Raw genomic sequence first — 15,769 nt, 5'->3', positions numbered from 1 at the left:
GATTGCGTTGCGGCGCTTTGCTGCCATGTCATGTTGCAGCTGTACGTTGCGATAATATGTGCAATATCTTTTGGGGGCATTTTGTCGCCCCATTTTTCACTTTTTTTTTTGCGCTATTTTTTCCCATTTTGCCTTGTCTACCCAACATTCAACAATTGCAAAACGCGCACCCTCGCCGCGTCACACGCAAGGGAAACACCCCATCATCTGAACTCTTTGTTTAACTCACTCTTTTAAAAATTTCGCACAAAATAACCACATTTCGTATGTCACAAAAAATTGGGAATTTTATTTTTGATGCACTTATATGCAAAAAAAAAAAAGGAAAAAGAGAATGAGGGAAAGACGTGATTTAATAATTAACTTTTTAATTTTTTTTCAAAGTAAGACACGTAGTCGTAATCGATTTTTTTTATTTTGTCCATGAGGACGTTCATATTGTCGCTTAATATATTTTTATACATATCTGAGGAGAAACTGTTTATGGTCGTTTCTGCATCGTTCAGTATTTTTATTTTGCCGCACGTTTTCTCTGTATGGCCATATGGTGTTGCTTCCAGCACCTCACGTTCGCCCTGTTGCGAATCGCCGAAGTTGTCTTCACTTTCCGCAGGTGAGTTGAATTTTTTTCTCTGCGTGTTTTCCGTGCTTGCGTCATCTTCGTGGCTCCCCCCCTCGTTGTCATCGTCCTCTCCGTCTTCTTCCTCCTCTCCGTCTTCTTCCTCCTCTTCGCCGTCTTCCTCCTCTTCGCTTTCTTCCTCCTCTCCGTCTTCTTCCTCCTCTTCACTTTCCTCCTCCGCATCTGTTTCATCATCTAAGCTCTCTTCTCCATCCTCATCATCGTCCAAATATTCATCCTCCTCCACATCCTCTACATCTTCGCTTTCTTCCTCGTCCATCTCCCCTTCACCGCTGACAACCTCGCCACTCGCATCGTCTGCCATTCCACTCTGTCCCGTTTTACTCATGCATATATCTTCGTACCTCACCTGTTTGTCCTTCCTGGAGTGTGGATCTCCTGTGTCACTGTGACCTTCCCCGTTCAGATTTTTCTCTTCAATTTGAGGGATGTGCGGAAGTTGTGCAGGTAGTTTAGCATCGCTTCCCTTTTCAATTAATGACATTTTTGAGAGGTGATATAATTCATTTACCTGCATAAAGGATCTAATGCTGCATATTTTTTTTTCATATTCATCCATGGAGTGATATAATTGCTGTAAAAATTGGTCCTCCCCTTCGTTCTGCCTTTTATGCCCCCTTACATGTTCATCGCGGTGTTGTGTGTCCTCCCCCCTGGGTTTATTTCCCACTTTTGCTTCCGTCTTTGAGATTTTTTCCAGATGATCGATATTTAATTCCACGTTTATTTTATTTTTTAAAAATAAATCCAAGTTGTTAAAAAGTTGCACCAGTGCGTTATTTACATCGTTGTAGAAGCGTTTTGCCAAGTCAATTTTTTGTTGCATAGAATTTATTTCTTGATTTTTTCCCAAAATTAAATCTTCAATTTCTTCCTTTTCCTTCTTAATTATGTCATTATTTTGGCTGATTATTTCGTTGGCAGTTTTTATATACTTATTTAACTGATTTTTTTTCCTCACAGGACAGCATCAGTTCGCTTAAAATGATGTCGATTTTTTCCTTTTCATTTAAGGTTTTTTCCTCCTTGCTGCTGTTCTGCTTGGTGACTATGCCATGAATTTCATTTTCTTTGTCGAGAATTTTTTCAAAGTCATCCTTCATAAAATTGAGGATGTTTATTTTGTCTTCCAGCGTGGCTAGGTTTATGGGGGGTTTCGTTTTTTTTTTCTTTTGGTTCATTTTGGTATATTTTGACGGTGTGCTTACGTGGGAGAGGTTGTCTTGTATTGAAATGAAACGTGTGCAGCGGATATGGTTCAGCGTCACGTTGGGACACCTGCGTGCGCTTCTTCCCAGGTATGACCCTTTGCTACAGACACGCTCAGCGGTAAGGACAACACTGACGAACACTTTTTAAGTAAACCCCCTTTCTACCCGTTGCTCAAAATTGCAGTTGTAATTTACTACGCCCTTGTTGTAAAATTATGTGTCTCTCTTTTTATAACTCGTAATTTTAGGCTTTTAAAATGCGTGGTAAGGTGGTCCAAAAGATATGACCGTTTGCTAAAGCGGGGGCATAAATAGACATGCACAGCGGACCACACCTGCCAATATTTTGCTACCACTAAGATAAAAACGTTTAGCATATATGCGCACTGTTCACACGGTGGTTATTTTTTTTTTTCCCCACCTTTTTTTTACATATTGGGAATATTGCGAAAGGTTTGCTGCCTCTGATGGGTTGCCGAGCGTGCCTAATGTGCCTAATGTGGCTAACGTGCCTAACGTGCCTTATGCGTGTCTTACGTTTAGTTTAGCTGCCTGTGCACCTACTTATACTAACAGAACGGTGTTACTAGGACCCCCTCCAAATGAAGAACTAAGGCGAGACTATATGTCAGCAACCTGATTTTGTGATACATGACCCTACAATGTTTGTGCGGCGAAAATAACCGCAGGAAAAAACTTCAGGCTTTAAAAAAAAAAAAAACTCCCTATTTTGCTAACCAAAAAATGCATATTATTTCTCCTTTCTATAGCTATCGCCTTTGGGGTCTTTCATGAGATGTGCCCCACGCGAAAGCACGTAAAAATACACACGTAAAGCGTAAAAAATAGGACAGGATGAGAAAAAAAAAAAAAACCTTTTCCTTCTACATGGCGGTGTTCCGTAGACAATATAGCATTTTCTCCCTTTTTGAGGATGCCCTCAATTGACTTCTAACAAAAGCGTGCACATTTGTTTCGAAATGTTTCTCAATTGGACCATCATGTCATACACGTCGCGCAATATACACAGCTATATGGGTACCATGTTAATTACAAAAAAGGGGGGCACATCCTCTGCACGAAAAAAATAAACACGTTATTTTTTTTTCTAATTTTAAAAGAAAAAAAAAAAAAATTTCAGTCATGCCAGTAAAATTACATGCCGCACAGAATTGCGAAAAGAAGGAAAAGAATCCAGGTTTTGCAATTTTTTATCAGTCCTTGTTGGTGCGAAGAAAAAAAAACATACCCACCAATTCTCCTTCCCATTTGCACGTATACGTGTGTACCCTCCTTACGCGTATATATATACAAACGCAGAAAGCATACACGTATACACCGCCGCAGAATGCACAATACAAGTTTGTGCGCATATTTTACGCTTAACACGTGCATACGATATGAGGTCGCTTTCTTATGCTATGAAAAACACGTAAACGGGATGCCACAGTTCTAATGAAACACCCGCCTTACATTTCCCAGTGAAAATAAAAAAAATTCCCAAAAATCGGAAGAAAAAAAATGAGCAAAAAAAAAATAACACAAAAATGTAAATTTCAATCGCAATTGCTAACAGACGAATTGAGAAAGTGTAATGAAAAAGCGACAAACCTAGAAAACGATGAAATAATTATTCAAGCTCCTGAAGGGGAAAGTTCAAACTTGAAAGAGCATCCATTTTAAGAGGAAAAAAATAAGGCGCTTGTTTTTGTGCAATCATGCCAGAAAGGGGGAGGAGATAAACCGGGGAGAAGCAGCGAAAGGTAAGCGTAACGAAGGGGGGGCAACCAAATTGGGGAGACCGAAACGGGTAAGCCATATTGGGGATAGCCTAAATCGAAATTCAAGAACGAACGCAAAAAAAAATAAATAAATGATCAAGCGACCGTCTGACGGAGTGATCGCCTAACCGAGGGACCGCCTAACCGAGTGATCGCCTAACCGAGTGATCGCCTAACCGAGTGATCGCCTAACCGAGGGACCGCCTAACCGAGTGATCGCCTAACCGAGGGACCGCCTAACCCAGTGACCGCCTAACCGAGCGACCTGATGACAAATAATACCCAGTCGAACCGAGCGAACGGCGCCCAAACCAGCAGCAGCACGTCCCAGCGCGCGCGAAAATGATGAAAATGCTCCTGTATGACACCATCAGAGGTGAGCTGAAAACGGAAGGTAAAGACAAAGCACTGGACAAAAACGTAATCAATGAAAATATAAAAAAATACGACCGACATAAGCTGAGAGCCATACTCAGGAAATACATTCGACACAACAATAGACTGCTAAACTATCACAAATACAAAGAAGTAATAGACAATTTTGAGCCATTCAAAAATGTATTTATCATATACAGTAATAGCTTCTTAAATAAAAACAAAATTTTTAATTACACCTTTAGATATTCCAAAATTATAAAAATACTATACCTAAATAAAAAGGGGAAAAGACTTATATATGGTGACAATAATTACATGAAGGAAAGCACCCTTACGAGAAATAAAAAAGGGAGGAACAGTGAAAGAATAGGATTACTACTAGACGATCATAAATTCACAAATGAAGATAACTCTAATGAAGAAAAAAAATATGAAGTCATTAACTTTTTTTATAACTTAAAAAAAAGTGATTATGATAAATTGGACAAAGTCATTCACAAAAGTCAGATAGCCCTGCCTTCATTCAGTTACTTCGATATTTACCTATTTAGCAATAACAAAAAATTAAAATATGAAATTAACAAGAAAAATATAAAATATATTGACATCAATTCTGTCCTGTATTACCTATACGTCCCAGTAATCATTTCGTACATTCATTTAAAAGATTTCCAAAATGCCAAAATTAAATTCTTTGAGTATATCTACTTGAAGAGAAAATTTAGACAAATTAATAAATACTGCTCCGAAAGCGAAAAAAGGAAATTAAGGATTACTACCCTAATTTCATCGCAGCTGAAAAATAAGATATATAATTATTACGACAACCTGCTGTATGAGAAGAAGGCGTCCTCCATCTTTTCTAAGTACAATGAAGAGAAGGGAGAAAAAGGGGCACACAAAAAGAAAGCAAATAAAGATAGTATAACACTACCAAGTAACGGAATCAGTACCAAAATTAAGAACAAATTTATATTGACGGGAAGGAAGAAAAAAAAACAAGACGATTCCTTCAAGGAGCGTGCAACGGACAGTACCACCATTGCAATTAGGAAGAGCAAAAGGAAGAGTTCCTCTCTGCGCGGAAGTGATTGGCCCCTCGCATGTGATAGCTTGCCCGTGGAGCCCTCAAACGGGTTGACTCAACCCAAGGGAGGGGAAATATGCCCTCTCTCAGTGAAAGATAACACAGAAGCAAATGGTATTAAGGAGGGTACAAACAAAATTGATTCCAATGAGCACCATAGTAGTGGGGCTAATGGGAAACACACACCACGGGGAGATACCCACGAGGATGCTGCCGCGACGAAGGAGGAAGATCCCTTCGCCAAGAAACGAAGCATCCACTTTCACCACACATGCAAAAGACAAAATTATACATATCAAAAAAGAAAGAAACACATAAAAAAAAAGAAAAAAAAAGGAATCCATAACCATAGATGAATATTTGCTATTCCTAAAAATAAAACACAAAGAGACATCGCTAGAAGGACTAACAGATGTCGTAAGAAATATCCCCCTGGAAGATAAAATATGCAGAATAAAGAGACTAAGAAATATAATGAATATTGAATACAATGAAAAAAAAAATATATATAAGAAGGAAAAAATCCTGAAGAATCTGATCCAATTTAAGGATAAGAAATACTATTTTTACAACTACTTTTTTGACGTGCTGATTTATTTTTCGTACTTTAAACAGATAAACATTGTGGAGGGCATACTGGTGATGGCACTCCTGTACAGCAAGCTCAACTTGTTGAGCATTTCGACTTACATATATAAGAATGTGTACCTGTATTTTTATTATATCTTCGAGAGCTATCAGAGAAAGTGGAAGTCCTTTGATTTAAATCACGAGATGAATAAGCTGAACTCTTTTAATGTGAAGGGGAAAGAGCATAGCGACTCTTCGTATGCTAAGCATCCCAAAGATTTGAAGTACGAAAGCGCGAAAAAGAAAAAAGAAAAGAAGGAAAAAAAAAAAAAAAATGAAAAAAAAAAAAAAATGAAGACCATGGCCATTTCGACGTCTGACGTGGGGACCATAGAGAGTGAGAAGCGGGACAATAGTGAGGGGGGCGATTTTTGCCCAACTCAGTCTGGCGAGTTGGATCGTAGCAGGGACCTCGAGGGTAGCACCAGCGTGTGTAGGGGGAGTAATGACAATGTGGGGGGAAGCGGCGCGGTGGATGCGACGCGGGAAGACGGAAAGGAAAGCATAAAGAAAAACGAATTGAAAAGTGAAGCGAAAAACGATTCGAAAGGTGAAGCGAAAAACGATTCGAAAGGTGAAGCGAAAAACGACAATAAGGACAGCCGCGACGAGGACGAGAATGACAACTATGGCATGTGCAGCATGTACGACGAGCTGGTGGTGCACACATTTAACCATTTCCAGAGGCAGCTGCGAAACAACAGCAATTTTTACTTCATGGCGGACTGGCAGGATGAAAACTCGCACTCCAAGTATCGCAATTATGCCTTCCTAAATAACTCGTTCAACTCCCCACACCTGAATTACATCAACGATCTCGTCGTGGGGAATATCATAAAGAATGCCATCTGCTTTAACTACAAGTACATTTTCAACGGAATCAAAAGGCACATTTTAATTTATCTTAATTTGATAAGTCACGTAGAAACAAAATATATATTTCATCAAAATAATTACAACTCTGATTTACCATCTATACATGGATAAAATTCTCAAGTCCTATGATATTAACCTGTTTACATATGAGAAGAATTTCTATGTACTGAAGAGAATGGATAATGGTGTAAATTTATTTCATCCTAGTGAGAATTATCTAACGAATGACTATTGCTTAAAGTCGATATTTTTTAAAATTTATTTTAATCTTTATAAAAATGCTTCTCTAAAGGTCCAAGGCAGGAATGCGCGGGAGACAATGGGTAATAATAACAGTTGGATCCGCGCGCAGCTAATTCATCAGTACAGAATTAACATACGGAGTGAAAATGGGAAAGACAGCATCCTGTATTCGTTGATCAACTTGGAAGAGCAGAAGCTGCAGTTGGGGGGCTACCCTGTATGTCCTCATACAACTGCGTCGCAGTACGAGTTAGCAAAACAGAAAAGCGAGGGAGATGCAACAGTGAACGGGAACTGCGCTGGGGAGAATCTACATCTGAGTGACAATTCACCTGGTGGAAGTTCCCCAAATTTTAACTTCACGATGGGTATGAGCGATCAGTTGAGAAACAATATGCTTAATGGCTACCTAACGAAGGATTGCAGCCAAGTGGAGAAGAAGGGGCAAAAAACACGAAACGTATACCAAGAATTGGACAGCTTTGCAGATTGTAAAAATAATAATGTCAAGGAGGGTGAACGTACACCATTTCTCCATTGTAGGGACCCCACTCGAATGAATAACTGCCCATATAACCACACCATCTCGTCGCATGAACCTTTTAGCGATAATAAGAGGTACAACTCGGATATCCCTTTGAAAAAGTCGGGACATATTATTAAAAGTGTCACTTTGGTAGATAACCTGAACAGTCGCTCTTCCATCAACGTGGGGGCGAAGAGCGAGTGGGCATTTGGTGATACATATAACGGCAACTCGAAAAAAACGAAATTCACATCTTGTGATGTGGCGGACAGGAAAAAGAAGCTGGCTACCCCAAATAGGGAAAGAAAAAATGACAAATTTATTGAAACTATTTTTAAGAAAAAAATTAACAAAAATCTGTTTGGAATAAACAGAAGTTTGAACGAATCTCATGATGATGATATTGATGATGATGGGAAGGACAATTTGAAAAACTATTCGCTTAGAAATCTTCCCCAATAATGAATTAAAAATATTGATTTATAATTTTCTCTACCTTTACATTTTTGACGAATATATTTACATGAACATGCATAAGAAGGACATAAGTGAATACTTCAATTTTTTAAATGTGTTGAAGAAGAAGCAAAAACTGAGGTACAATTTGTACAATTTCCTATGCCATTCGAACAAAGACATTGGGAACGAAATATCATGCTACAAAAAATATCTAAAGGAGAGGTACCTAAATAAAAATAAAAAAAAAGATAATAACAAAATGATGTATAACTCTATGTTTGGAGAAAAAACTACCATCCAGGTGAACATGAAAAAAGATATGAATGATAAGTGCAAGACGAAAAGTTCTAAGAAGTTGTCAAAAAAAGGGGAAGAGTATAAAATGGTTAGGGAGCATAATAAGAAAGAGGAGGCTCTCCATCCAATGACTTCAATTATCCTAATAAACAATAAAAAAAATAACAATTCAAAAGCCATAAATTTGTTGAGAGATACGTATAAAAAAAATTTCATTAATTATCACATCAAAATTAATGTAGAAAAATATGAACACATTTATTTCCTCTTCCAAATAACGGAAATGTTGTCTCTTATTTTTTTACCATTCATCAATTCGCACTATTACTTTTCCTATGTAAAAGGATATAAACATCCGGGCGAGGGTAAGTTCACTATGATTGAGAGATTCAGGCAGGAAAATATACACCTCTTGTGTGAGCGCACTAGTGGTGATGGCGCCAGTGCTTATGATGTCAGCGGAGATAACGCAACGATCGTAGATACTGCTGAATGGAGCTACAAAAGGAATAGTGCAAAACAAAGTCGTAGAAACACGCAAAACAGAGTGGACAAGCGGAAGAAGTTGATCAAAAATAGCAAGCAGGATATATCCACGAGCATTTACAACCTCTTCAAAGTAAACAAAACCAATTTGTTCAACTTTTCAAATAAAGAAAAAAAAGAAAAATCTTCCGATTCTGAGGAAACCAGAAATAGGAAAATTCACTATCGAAAAAATACCCTAAGTAATATCAAAAATGAAACGGCATACATACAGAAATATTCCCTGTTCAATGAGAGGAGGGAAAAATGGAATGACGTGTTGTTCAGTAAAACGTACACTACCGAGCTGAAGAGAAGGAAAAGCAAGAAATATGGGCACCATGTGGATGATGGCAACTACTACATTGCGCTGTACAACTCGAAAGAAGTAGTAGAACAAATCAGGAGAAGCAAAAAAAGGATAACTTTCGAGGCAAAAAATCTCATTGAAAATGTTTTCCTGTATAATGAATATTACCAAATAGATACTTACGAATTAAATAAAAAATTTCATAGTAAGGACAAATATTTCCTTATAAAAAAATATGAACAAATTGTGTCTCTCGCTTTTTACACCCGCTTTAATTCCTACTTGATATTTTCCCTATATCAACGAATAGCACTGCTGAATTTTCTATACTCTAATTACCATTTGGTCATTTCAATTCTGAGATATATTAACCATGTGCACTGTAAGCTGATGAATCAGCATGCACGCAGCCATTTATTTCATATGAAGAAATCTCCAGCAGTGTGTGAAAAGTCAGTTGGTACTTCTCCCCAAGGGGATAAAGTACATACGGAATTCTCCGAAAGGGGGAAGAGTACCTTTTTCTCAGATCAGCCCGAAAAATATGCCCCCTACGATCACTCCTTCTTCTACATGAAAGATGAAGACATTCATTACGATGATTACATAATTAACACTTACAGCACGAACTACATTAATGATATGAATGCCGCACAGGGTAGAAATAATTCCCCTTCGCTTTTAATCAAGTTTTATGACAAACTAGGGGATATAAAGTCCTTCCGATTTTCCATTTTCTTCGACATATTTTTTGAGCTCAAGGTAAATTTTAACCACCTCAGGAGCGCTCATATATGTGTGCAGAATTCGTTAAGGTATCTCTTCTTCTTTTTGAAAAATGCACATAAGTGTAATGTCGTCTTGGATTTGCGACTCAACAGGGGAAGGCGAGGCGCGTTACGGGGGACAGCTAACGAAGTGACGAGTGAATCTGTCGAGGAAGACACTAACATGGCGAAACTGCGGAGTGGTACACACAGGAGTAAGAATAAACATTCGAGTGATATCCCCAAGGTGGACTCCCAACGCAGAAGGGTAAAAAGTGAAGAAAATTTACACTTCCAAAGTGGGAACATCCCCCAGGGAACAAACAAAACATTGGATGAGTGCAATCGGAAATCTGGAGAGCCATTTGACGATGCGAGCCGTTTTTCACCTGAGGGTCAAAATTATCCATCGGTAGAGAATAGCACAAATCGTGATGGAAAGGACAACTCGCATAATGTTAAGCAAGAAAATTGTTATATTGAAAATGATTCCCATTCGAATTGGCTTGATAAAATGGGGAAGGAGGCCAAATGCGAGGCGAAGGGTGCAAACGAAGGGAACGCATTAACCACCTCGGAGTGTGAAGAATGGCCTATGTTTGTCCCCAACATGGACGTAAACAAACTGAGAAGTAGTAAACTTTTCTACATTATAGGCATCTCTCTACTGAAGCAGCTGAACACCAACTACTACTATGACAACATGAAAGAAATAAACCTCATTTACGAAGACGATTTGGTTGAAAAAAAAATAAATATAAATAATTTGCTAAAAAATGATTATTCGGATGTACTAAACTTAAGTTACAAGTACATGATAAAAAGCATCAACGTGGATCCCAACCACCTGTTGAGTTATTACTACCTTGGCGTTATCTATCTGTACAAGTTAAAAATTACCAAGTGTATTTATATATGTAAAAATTTTCTATTACAAAACTGCCATAATGTGTATGCCTTCCCATTTTTTTTGCTATATATAGTAGTTACCAGTTCGAGGTACAGCAATATGGAGGTACTTTCTACACATGGGGAAAGGAAGTCCTCCAAGGGTGATAAACATAAGGGTTATTCGAAGCAAACTCCAAATGGAAAAAATAGAGATGATGGTAGCAAACATGGCGCACTCATTAACGATGCGAGCATTTTACACAGCTACAATGAACAGTACAAAGGGTTAATTAACCAATTAAGGAGAAATGCCCCCAACTTTTATAACGCTATTACTAGTCCGAACAACCTGTTTGATGTAGATGATGAGCAAAAGGCAGGTGCAGGAGGAAGCTATATGGATGACTTTTGTAACTTTGGGAATTTTATAAGCTGCAACGATTCAGCTAGTAAAAGGCCCGTTAACAGTGTGAAGGAAAACCCAAGTGAGGTCCCATCCGAAAGAGAGTCTAATGGGAAAAGTGACGACCCAAGTGGAAGCCATGATAAGAACAAAATAGAACATGATGAGCGTGAGCACCCGTTTGATCCTAAACTGGGGGAGGTACATATTTCTACTGCAAGAAACTTCGCAGAGGGGAAAATCACGAATGATAAGATGAGCACACACTGTACAGGAAGAAAAAGAAGTACCCCATACTGTCTCGACAACGGTGAGGGATTCCAAACCAAATCACCTAACAACGAATGTTTTTTAATCCTCACGAAAGCTATAAACTACTTCCCAAACAACTTTTTTTTTTACCTTTATGTATATTACTTAATTAATTTCTTCGTAATTTATGATATTTTATTTTGCTGGGAGAAAAAAACAGAAGACAAGAAGAATAAAAAGAGGACCTTCCAAAGTTCCCAGGTGAAGCACCTGCTTCTGCAAAAAGCTTCACAAAAGTGTGACACCAAATCAAGCCCAAGTGAAATCCCTCGCCCTACGGATCATTTCAATTTTTTACGTGAAGAAAAAAAGGGAGATGCCCATCTTAGCCAACTGTACGACGCAATATTCGACACGGACGAGATGGACAAGGGCGATAGTGACGATATTAATTACACTGATGAAACTGCCAGAAATAGCGATTCCTGGGGAGTTCCCAAATCGACTCGGTTTTTTCCCAACGTCCCATTTAATCTTAATAAGTGCACCAACTTAGCCAAGGGGAAGGACGAAGGGAATCGACTTTTAACCAATAGCATTAAAGAAGAAATTGACAGAATTCAGATTTCGCTAAAGATTTTGCAAAAGAAAAGCAATGCGATGAGGGTTGAGTCCAGAAGGGGGGGTAGAGCTAACAAGGTTGCTACTTCGGGAGGGTGTGCAACTTCGACTGTGGCGAAGAATGGTTCGGGTGACGGGTCACACACTGTCGCAACACATGGTGGCAGCGCTGCTGATGATGAAAAGTGGGGAGAATCTTGCCACGCCGATAGCGCACACCCCGCGGGGAAGAACCAACAGGGGGATGCAAATGTCAGCGATAAGTATAAGGAAGGTAAAGGCGTAAACATGGAAGAGAGAAACACAAGTTTCATGGAACCCCCATCCGTATATGATACCTGCCCAAACGAACTAAAAAGCAACATAAAAAGAAGCGAGTACATTGACATGAGCAAAGTGAATCTGTTACCCTGCGTTATGCCCATACTGTTAGTATTGTACAAATACATCCATAAGAAAATGCAGGAAAAGAAAAATTCTGACATGTATGTATATTTTTGCTTGAACAAAATTATGTCTTATGTTGATGTGGGTAAGATTATGTGCGAATTGCATGCAAAGAGTGACAGCGGCTACCATCCAAATGGTGGGATCAACAACTGCAACTGTTTCTTTAGCTACGAGAAGGGTAGCAACAAATTATACAGCAAGAATTACTACTTTTCGGAGAGAAACAGATACGGCATGGTTAGCGGAAGTGGTTTGCTTGGTGGAAGCTACATGGTTAGTAGAAGCCAAATGGGTGACAGAAGCTGTAACCATTTTGGAACTCTCAACTCGCGGAGCAGCATCAACAATGTCAGAAATACCACCCCTCTAGCTACTGACACAGCCAAGGGCATGCGGAAAATTAGCCTTAAAAATGTCTACTTGGAAGCCATCACCTGGATCAGTATGGGTGAAATTCTGATTTACCTAAGGGTAAATGCCAAGCTCATAATTTACTTTCTCAACATTATAGACACGTACATAAAATTTTATCTAAGTGTAAATAATGACAGTAACTATTATAGCTACGAAAATACAAATTTCTTTTACAATTTGACGCACCAATTTATGTGCCTGAAATGCTTGTACCTGTTTTATCTCTATGCCAAGTGTAAAAGGAGGAAAAAATATTCAGACAGTCTTCTCCTGAGCAGGAAAGGAAGCAGTGTATGTCGCTTGCCACTAATGGCAATGTCCTCCTTTGGCGAAACGGTAAAAAAAAGGAAGGGAAACGGAAAGAGGAAAACATCATTGCCTTTTAAAAAAAATTTATATACAAAAATACTCTTTTTCGAAAACGAATACGAATTGCACAATTCTAGAATGAAGTTGTATGACCACCCCAAAGTTAAAGTCGACAATAATCACATCTACTTCAGTGATCGATTTGGTGAAAATGATTTTAAGTTGCCTTTTCACACAAGGGATAAGAAAGAATTGAGATGGAAATTCTGGCCTTTGAGGAGGAAGGCCGAAAAGGAGGGGAGCGCTGATAAGGGAGAAAAAAAAGAATCCCCCCAAAGGAATGCACCAAAAGAGAACGCGAGCAATGGCGCGAAATGTTGTTCGACCAACAAAGCAGACGCAAATAACAGAATGAACAAAATGAACAAAATGAACAGAAAGAGCATGAATAAGATTTACGCCGATGAGGAGAAACTGTTCAACTCGTTTCGTGTGGACTATGAGAGTGCCCAGAAAAGACAGAAAAAATATCGACTCGTAAAAAATATTAAAATTTACGTATCCCTAATAAGTAAAATTTATTTCAACGATAGAAAGGTTAACATTTTATATGCTCGATATTATTTTTTAAAAAAAAAGTACCTAAAAGTTATCAGCATTTTGTCTCTGCTGAATGAGCACTACAAGAAAAGGGACTACTTCATTATGAAGAAGAAGAAAAGGTCACATGAGGATAGTGGCTCAGGGAAAAATAGGAACATCTCGGGTGAACAAAGTACTTTACCAAGTAGCTACCCCTTTCATTTAAATAACCAAACGGATTTCGTCTACGAATATTTAAATATATACATGTATTATCAGTCCTTTGAGAAGTTACAAAATTATCGGAAGTCGAATTATTACAAGCATATTTTGAAAGTCATTTTTTTAAGCTGCCCCATCATACCTTTTGGTTTGTTTCCGTTTATAAATTTGTGAGCCGTGCTCTGGTGACACACTCATTTTTGCTTCACACCATGTGAGTGTGGCAGGAAAAAAAAAAATCATAAGAAACTTGACCCTACGTGCATGACGAAATATTGAAGCACCTTTGTAAGAGATGGCTACAAATATAACGTATTCCGCGTATCGCAGCATAGCGATATCTTTGGTGGGAGATGCCCTTTTTTGTAAGCCACCTCCATGTTTTACGTTGGTATGCCATCATTTTCCCCACGTTGTTTTGCGCCATTCTATGTTCCTTCTCCTTTACCATGTGTTTGTTTTTCCATGTTTCATTTTGCATCGTTTTGTACAATTTCGTTTTAATTTAATTTTTTTTTTTTTGTCAATTTGTTTCGTTTTGAGTAATTTTTTTATACACCAAAAGGTAACATAATCGCAGCGCAGGTTAGGCATGCGTACACTGTGTGCATATTTTTCCTAGCACCTGCCTTTTTGCAATCGATTTCGTTCCCCTCTCAGTTGGCACACTCCGTCCTACATAAATATATAACCACGTCGATTCGTTCATGTCGGCAGCTTCTTTGTTAGCAGTTTTAATGTTATTTCGTTTTGTTTCGCTTCGCTCCGTTTCGCTCCGTTTCGCTCCGTTTTTCTTTTTTCTTTTTTCCTTTTTTTTTCCTTGTTTGGTAACAGAAGCGTAAGTTTCACCTGTGTGCAGAAAATGCGGGGAAGCTGCAAAAAGTCAGTTGCATTTGCCTCAATTTTATTTTATTAAATTTTATGTCACAATTTTTTTTTTTTTTTGTAGCCTTTTAAAGATTATTTTATTTTTTTTTTTTTCACTGCTCATAAAAATGATGTTCACAAATTATTTCATTCAACAAAACGACATGTTCTCTTTTGCCACATTAACGTAGTGCGCATGTAAAATTAAAAAAAGAAAAAACAAAAAGATTAAAATGGGAAGGACTCAACCTTTATTTTTACGCTGCACATGGAATGGCAATCTGCCAAAGTTTTGTAACGCTTAAATGTACAGCGGTGTGGTGGCGACATGGTGGGGATATGCCGATACGGCGATGCTCACGTTCACCCGATTTGGCCTTTTTTTTTCCGCGTCACGTGGAGGACGCGACGGGAAAATGCATATTAAGCACATTCGTATTAACACATGCGTATTGACATGTGCGCAAGCATATATATGTGTGCTAAAATGGGGATAAGAATATGTGCGTCGACATGGTCACTAATATGCGTATTGGAAAGTACGTCGACATGGGCACTAATATGCGCATTGGAAAGTACGTCGACATGCAGATTGACATGAACGTTGGACATGCGCATTGGGATGCACGCTGAAATGAATGTGAAGATGTCCCTTTGACGTGTTTTTCAGTCTACATGCTTATCTTCATATGGATGTACAGCCTTACGTGCACGTAGGCATGTCCGCATGTGCGCTCGTGAGTTGCCCCTTTTTGGAGGGACACACCACGGGGCGATTTCTACCTCGCTATGTACTTACAAAAGATATCATTTTCCTTCTCCTCTCCCTCGAAATGTGACAAGTCGGAACAGGTACGACGCGCGCCCTGTTTTTGTTAAGTTCGCCTTCAACATGCCTTTTTTTTCTTTTTTTACGTATCGCTAAGCGTCTCGACACTTGCAGCCATTACATTCTTACGGGGGGAGGGGCGAAGGAGCTTCGATATTAATCCTATTTTATACATAAAGGGAGAATTTTAAGCACTACG

General features: G+C 38.6%; 2 protein-coding genes across 2 annotated transcripts; one reads left to right on the top strand and one right to left on the bottom strand.

Moving 5' to 3' along the window:
- Positions 1-359: 359 nt before the first annotated feature.
- On the bottom strand, positions 360-1,821 carry PCYB_125730 (hypothetical protein; the record flags this gene model as incomplete). Its single annotated transcript, XM_004223906.1, has 3 exons — positions 360-1,151; positions 1,311-1,583; positions 1,690-1,821. 3 exons carry the CDS (start codon positions 1,819-1,821, stop codon positions 360-362), a joined length of 1,197 nt encoding a protein of 398 aa, XP_004223954.1.
- Positions 1,822-7,901: 6,080 nt separating this feature from the next.
- On the top strand, positions 7,902-14,048 carry PCYB_125720 (hypothetical protein; the record flags this gene model as incomplete). Its single annotated transcript, XM_004223905.1, has 2 exons — positions 7,902-9,725; positions 9,768-14,048. The coding sequence occupies 2 exons, from the start codon at positions 7,902-7,904 to the stop codon at positions 14,046-14,048; spliced, it is 6,105 nt and encodes a 2,034-aa protein (XP_004223953.1).
- Between the last annotated feature and the right edge of the window lie 1,721 nt (positions 14,049-15,769).

The sequence above is a fragment of the Plasmodium cynomolgi genome, chromosome 12 (assembly GCF_000321355.1).
Source record: "Plasmodium cynomolgi strain B DNA, chromosome 12, whole genome shotgun sequence".
NCBI lineage: Eukaryota > Apicomplexa > Aconoidasida > Haemosporida > Plasmodiidae > Plasmodium > Plasmodium cynomolgi.
The sequence above is the reverse complement of the archived record's forward strand: the minus strand, read 5'-3'. Positions and strand labels throughout refer to the sequence as shown.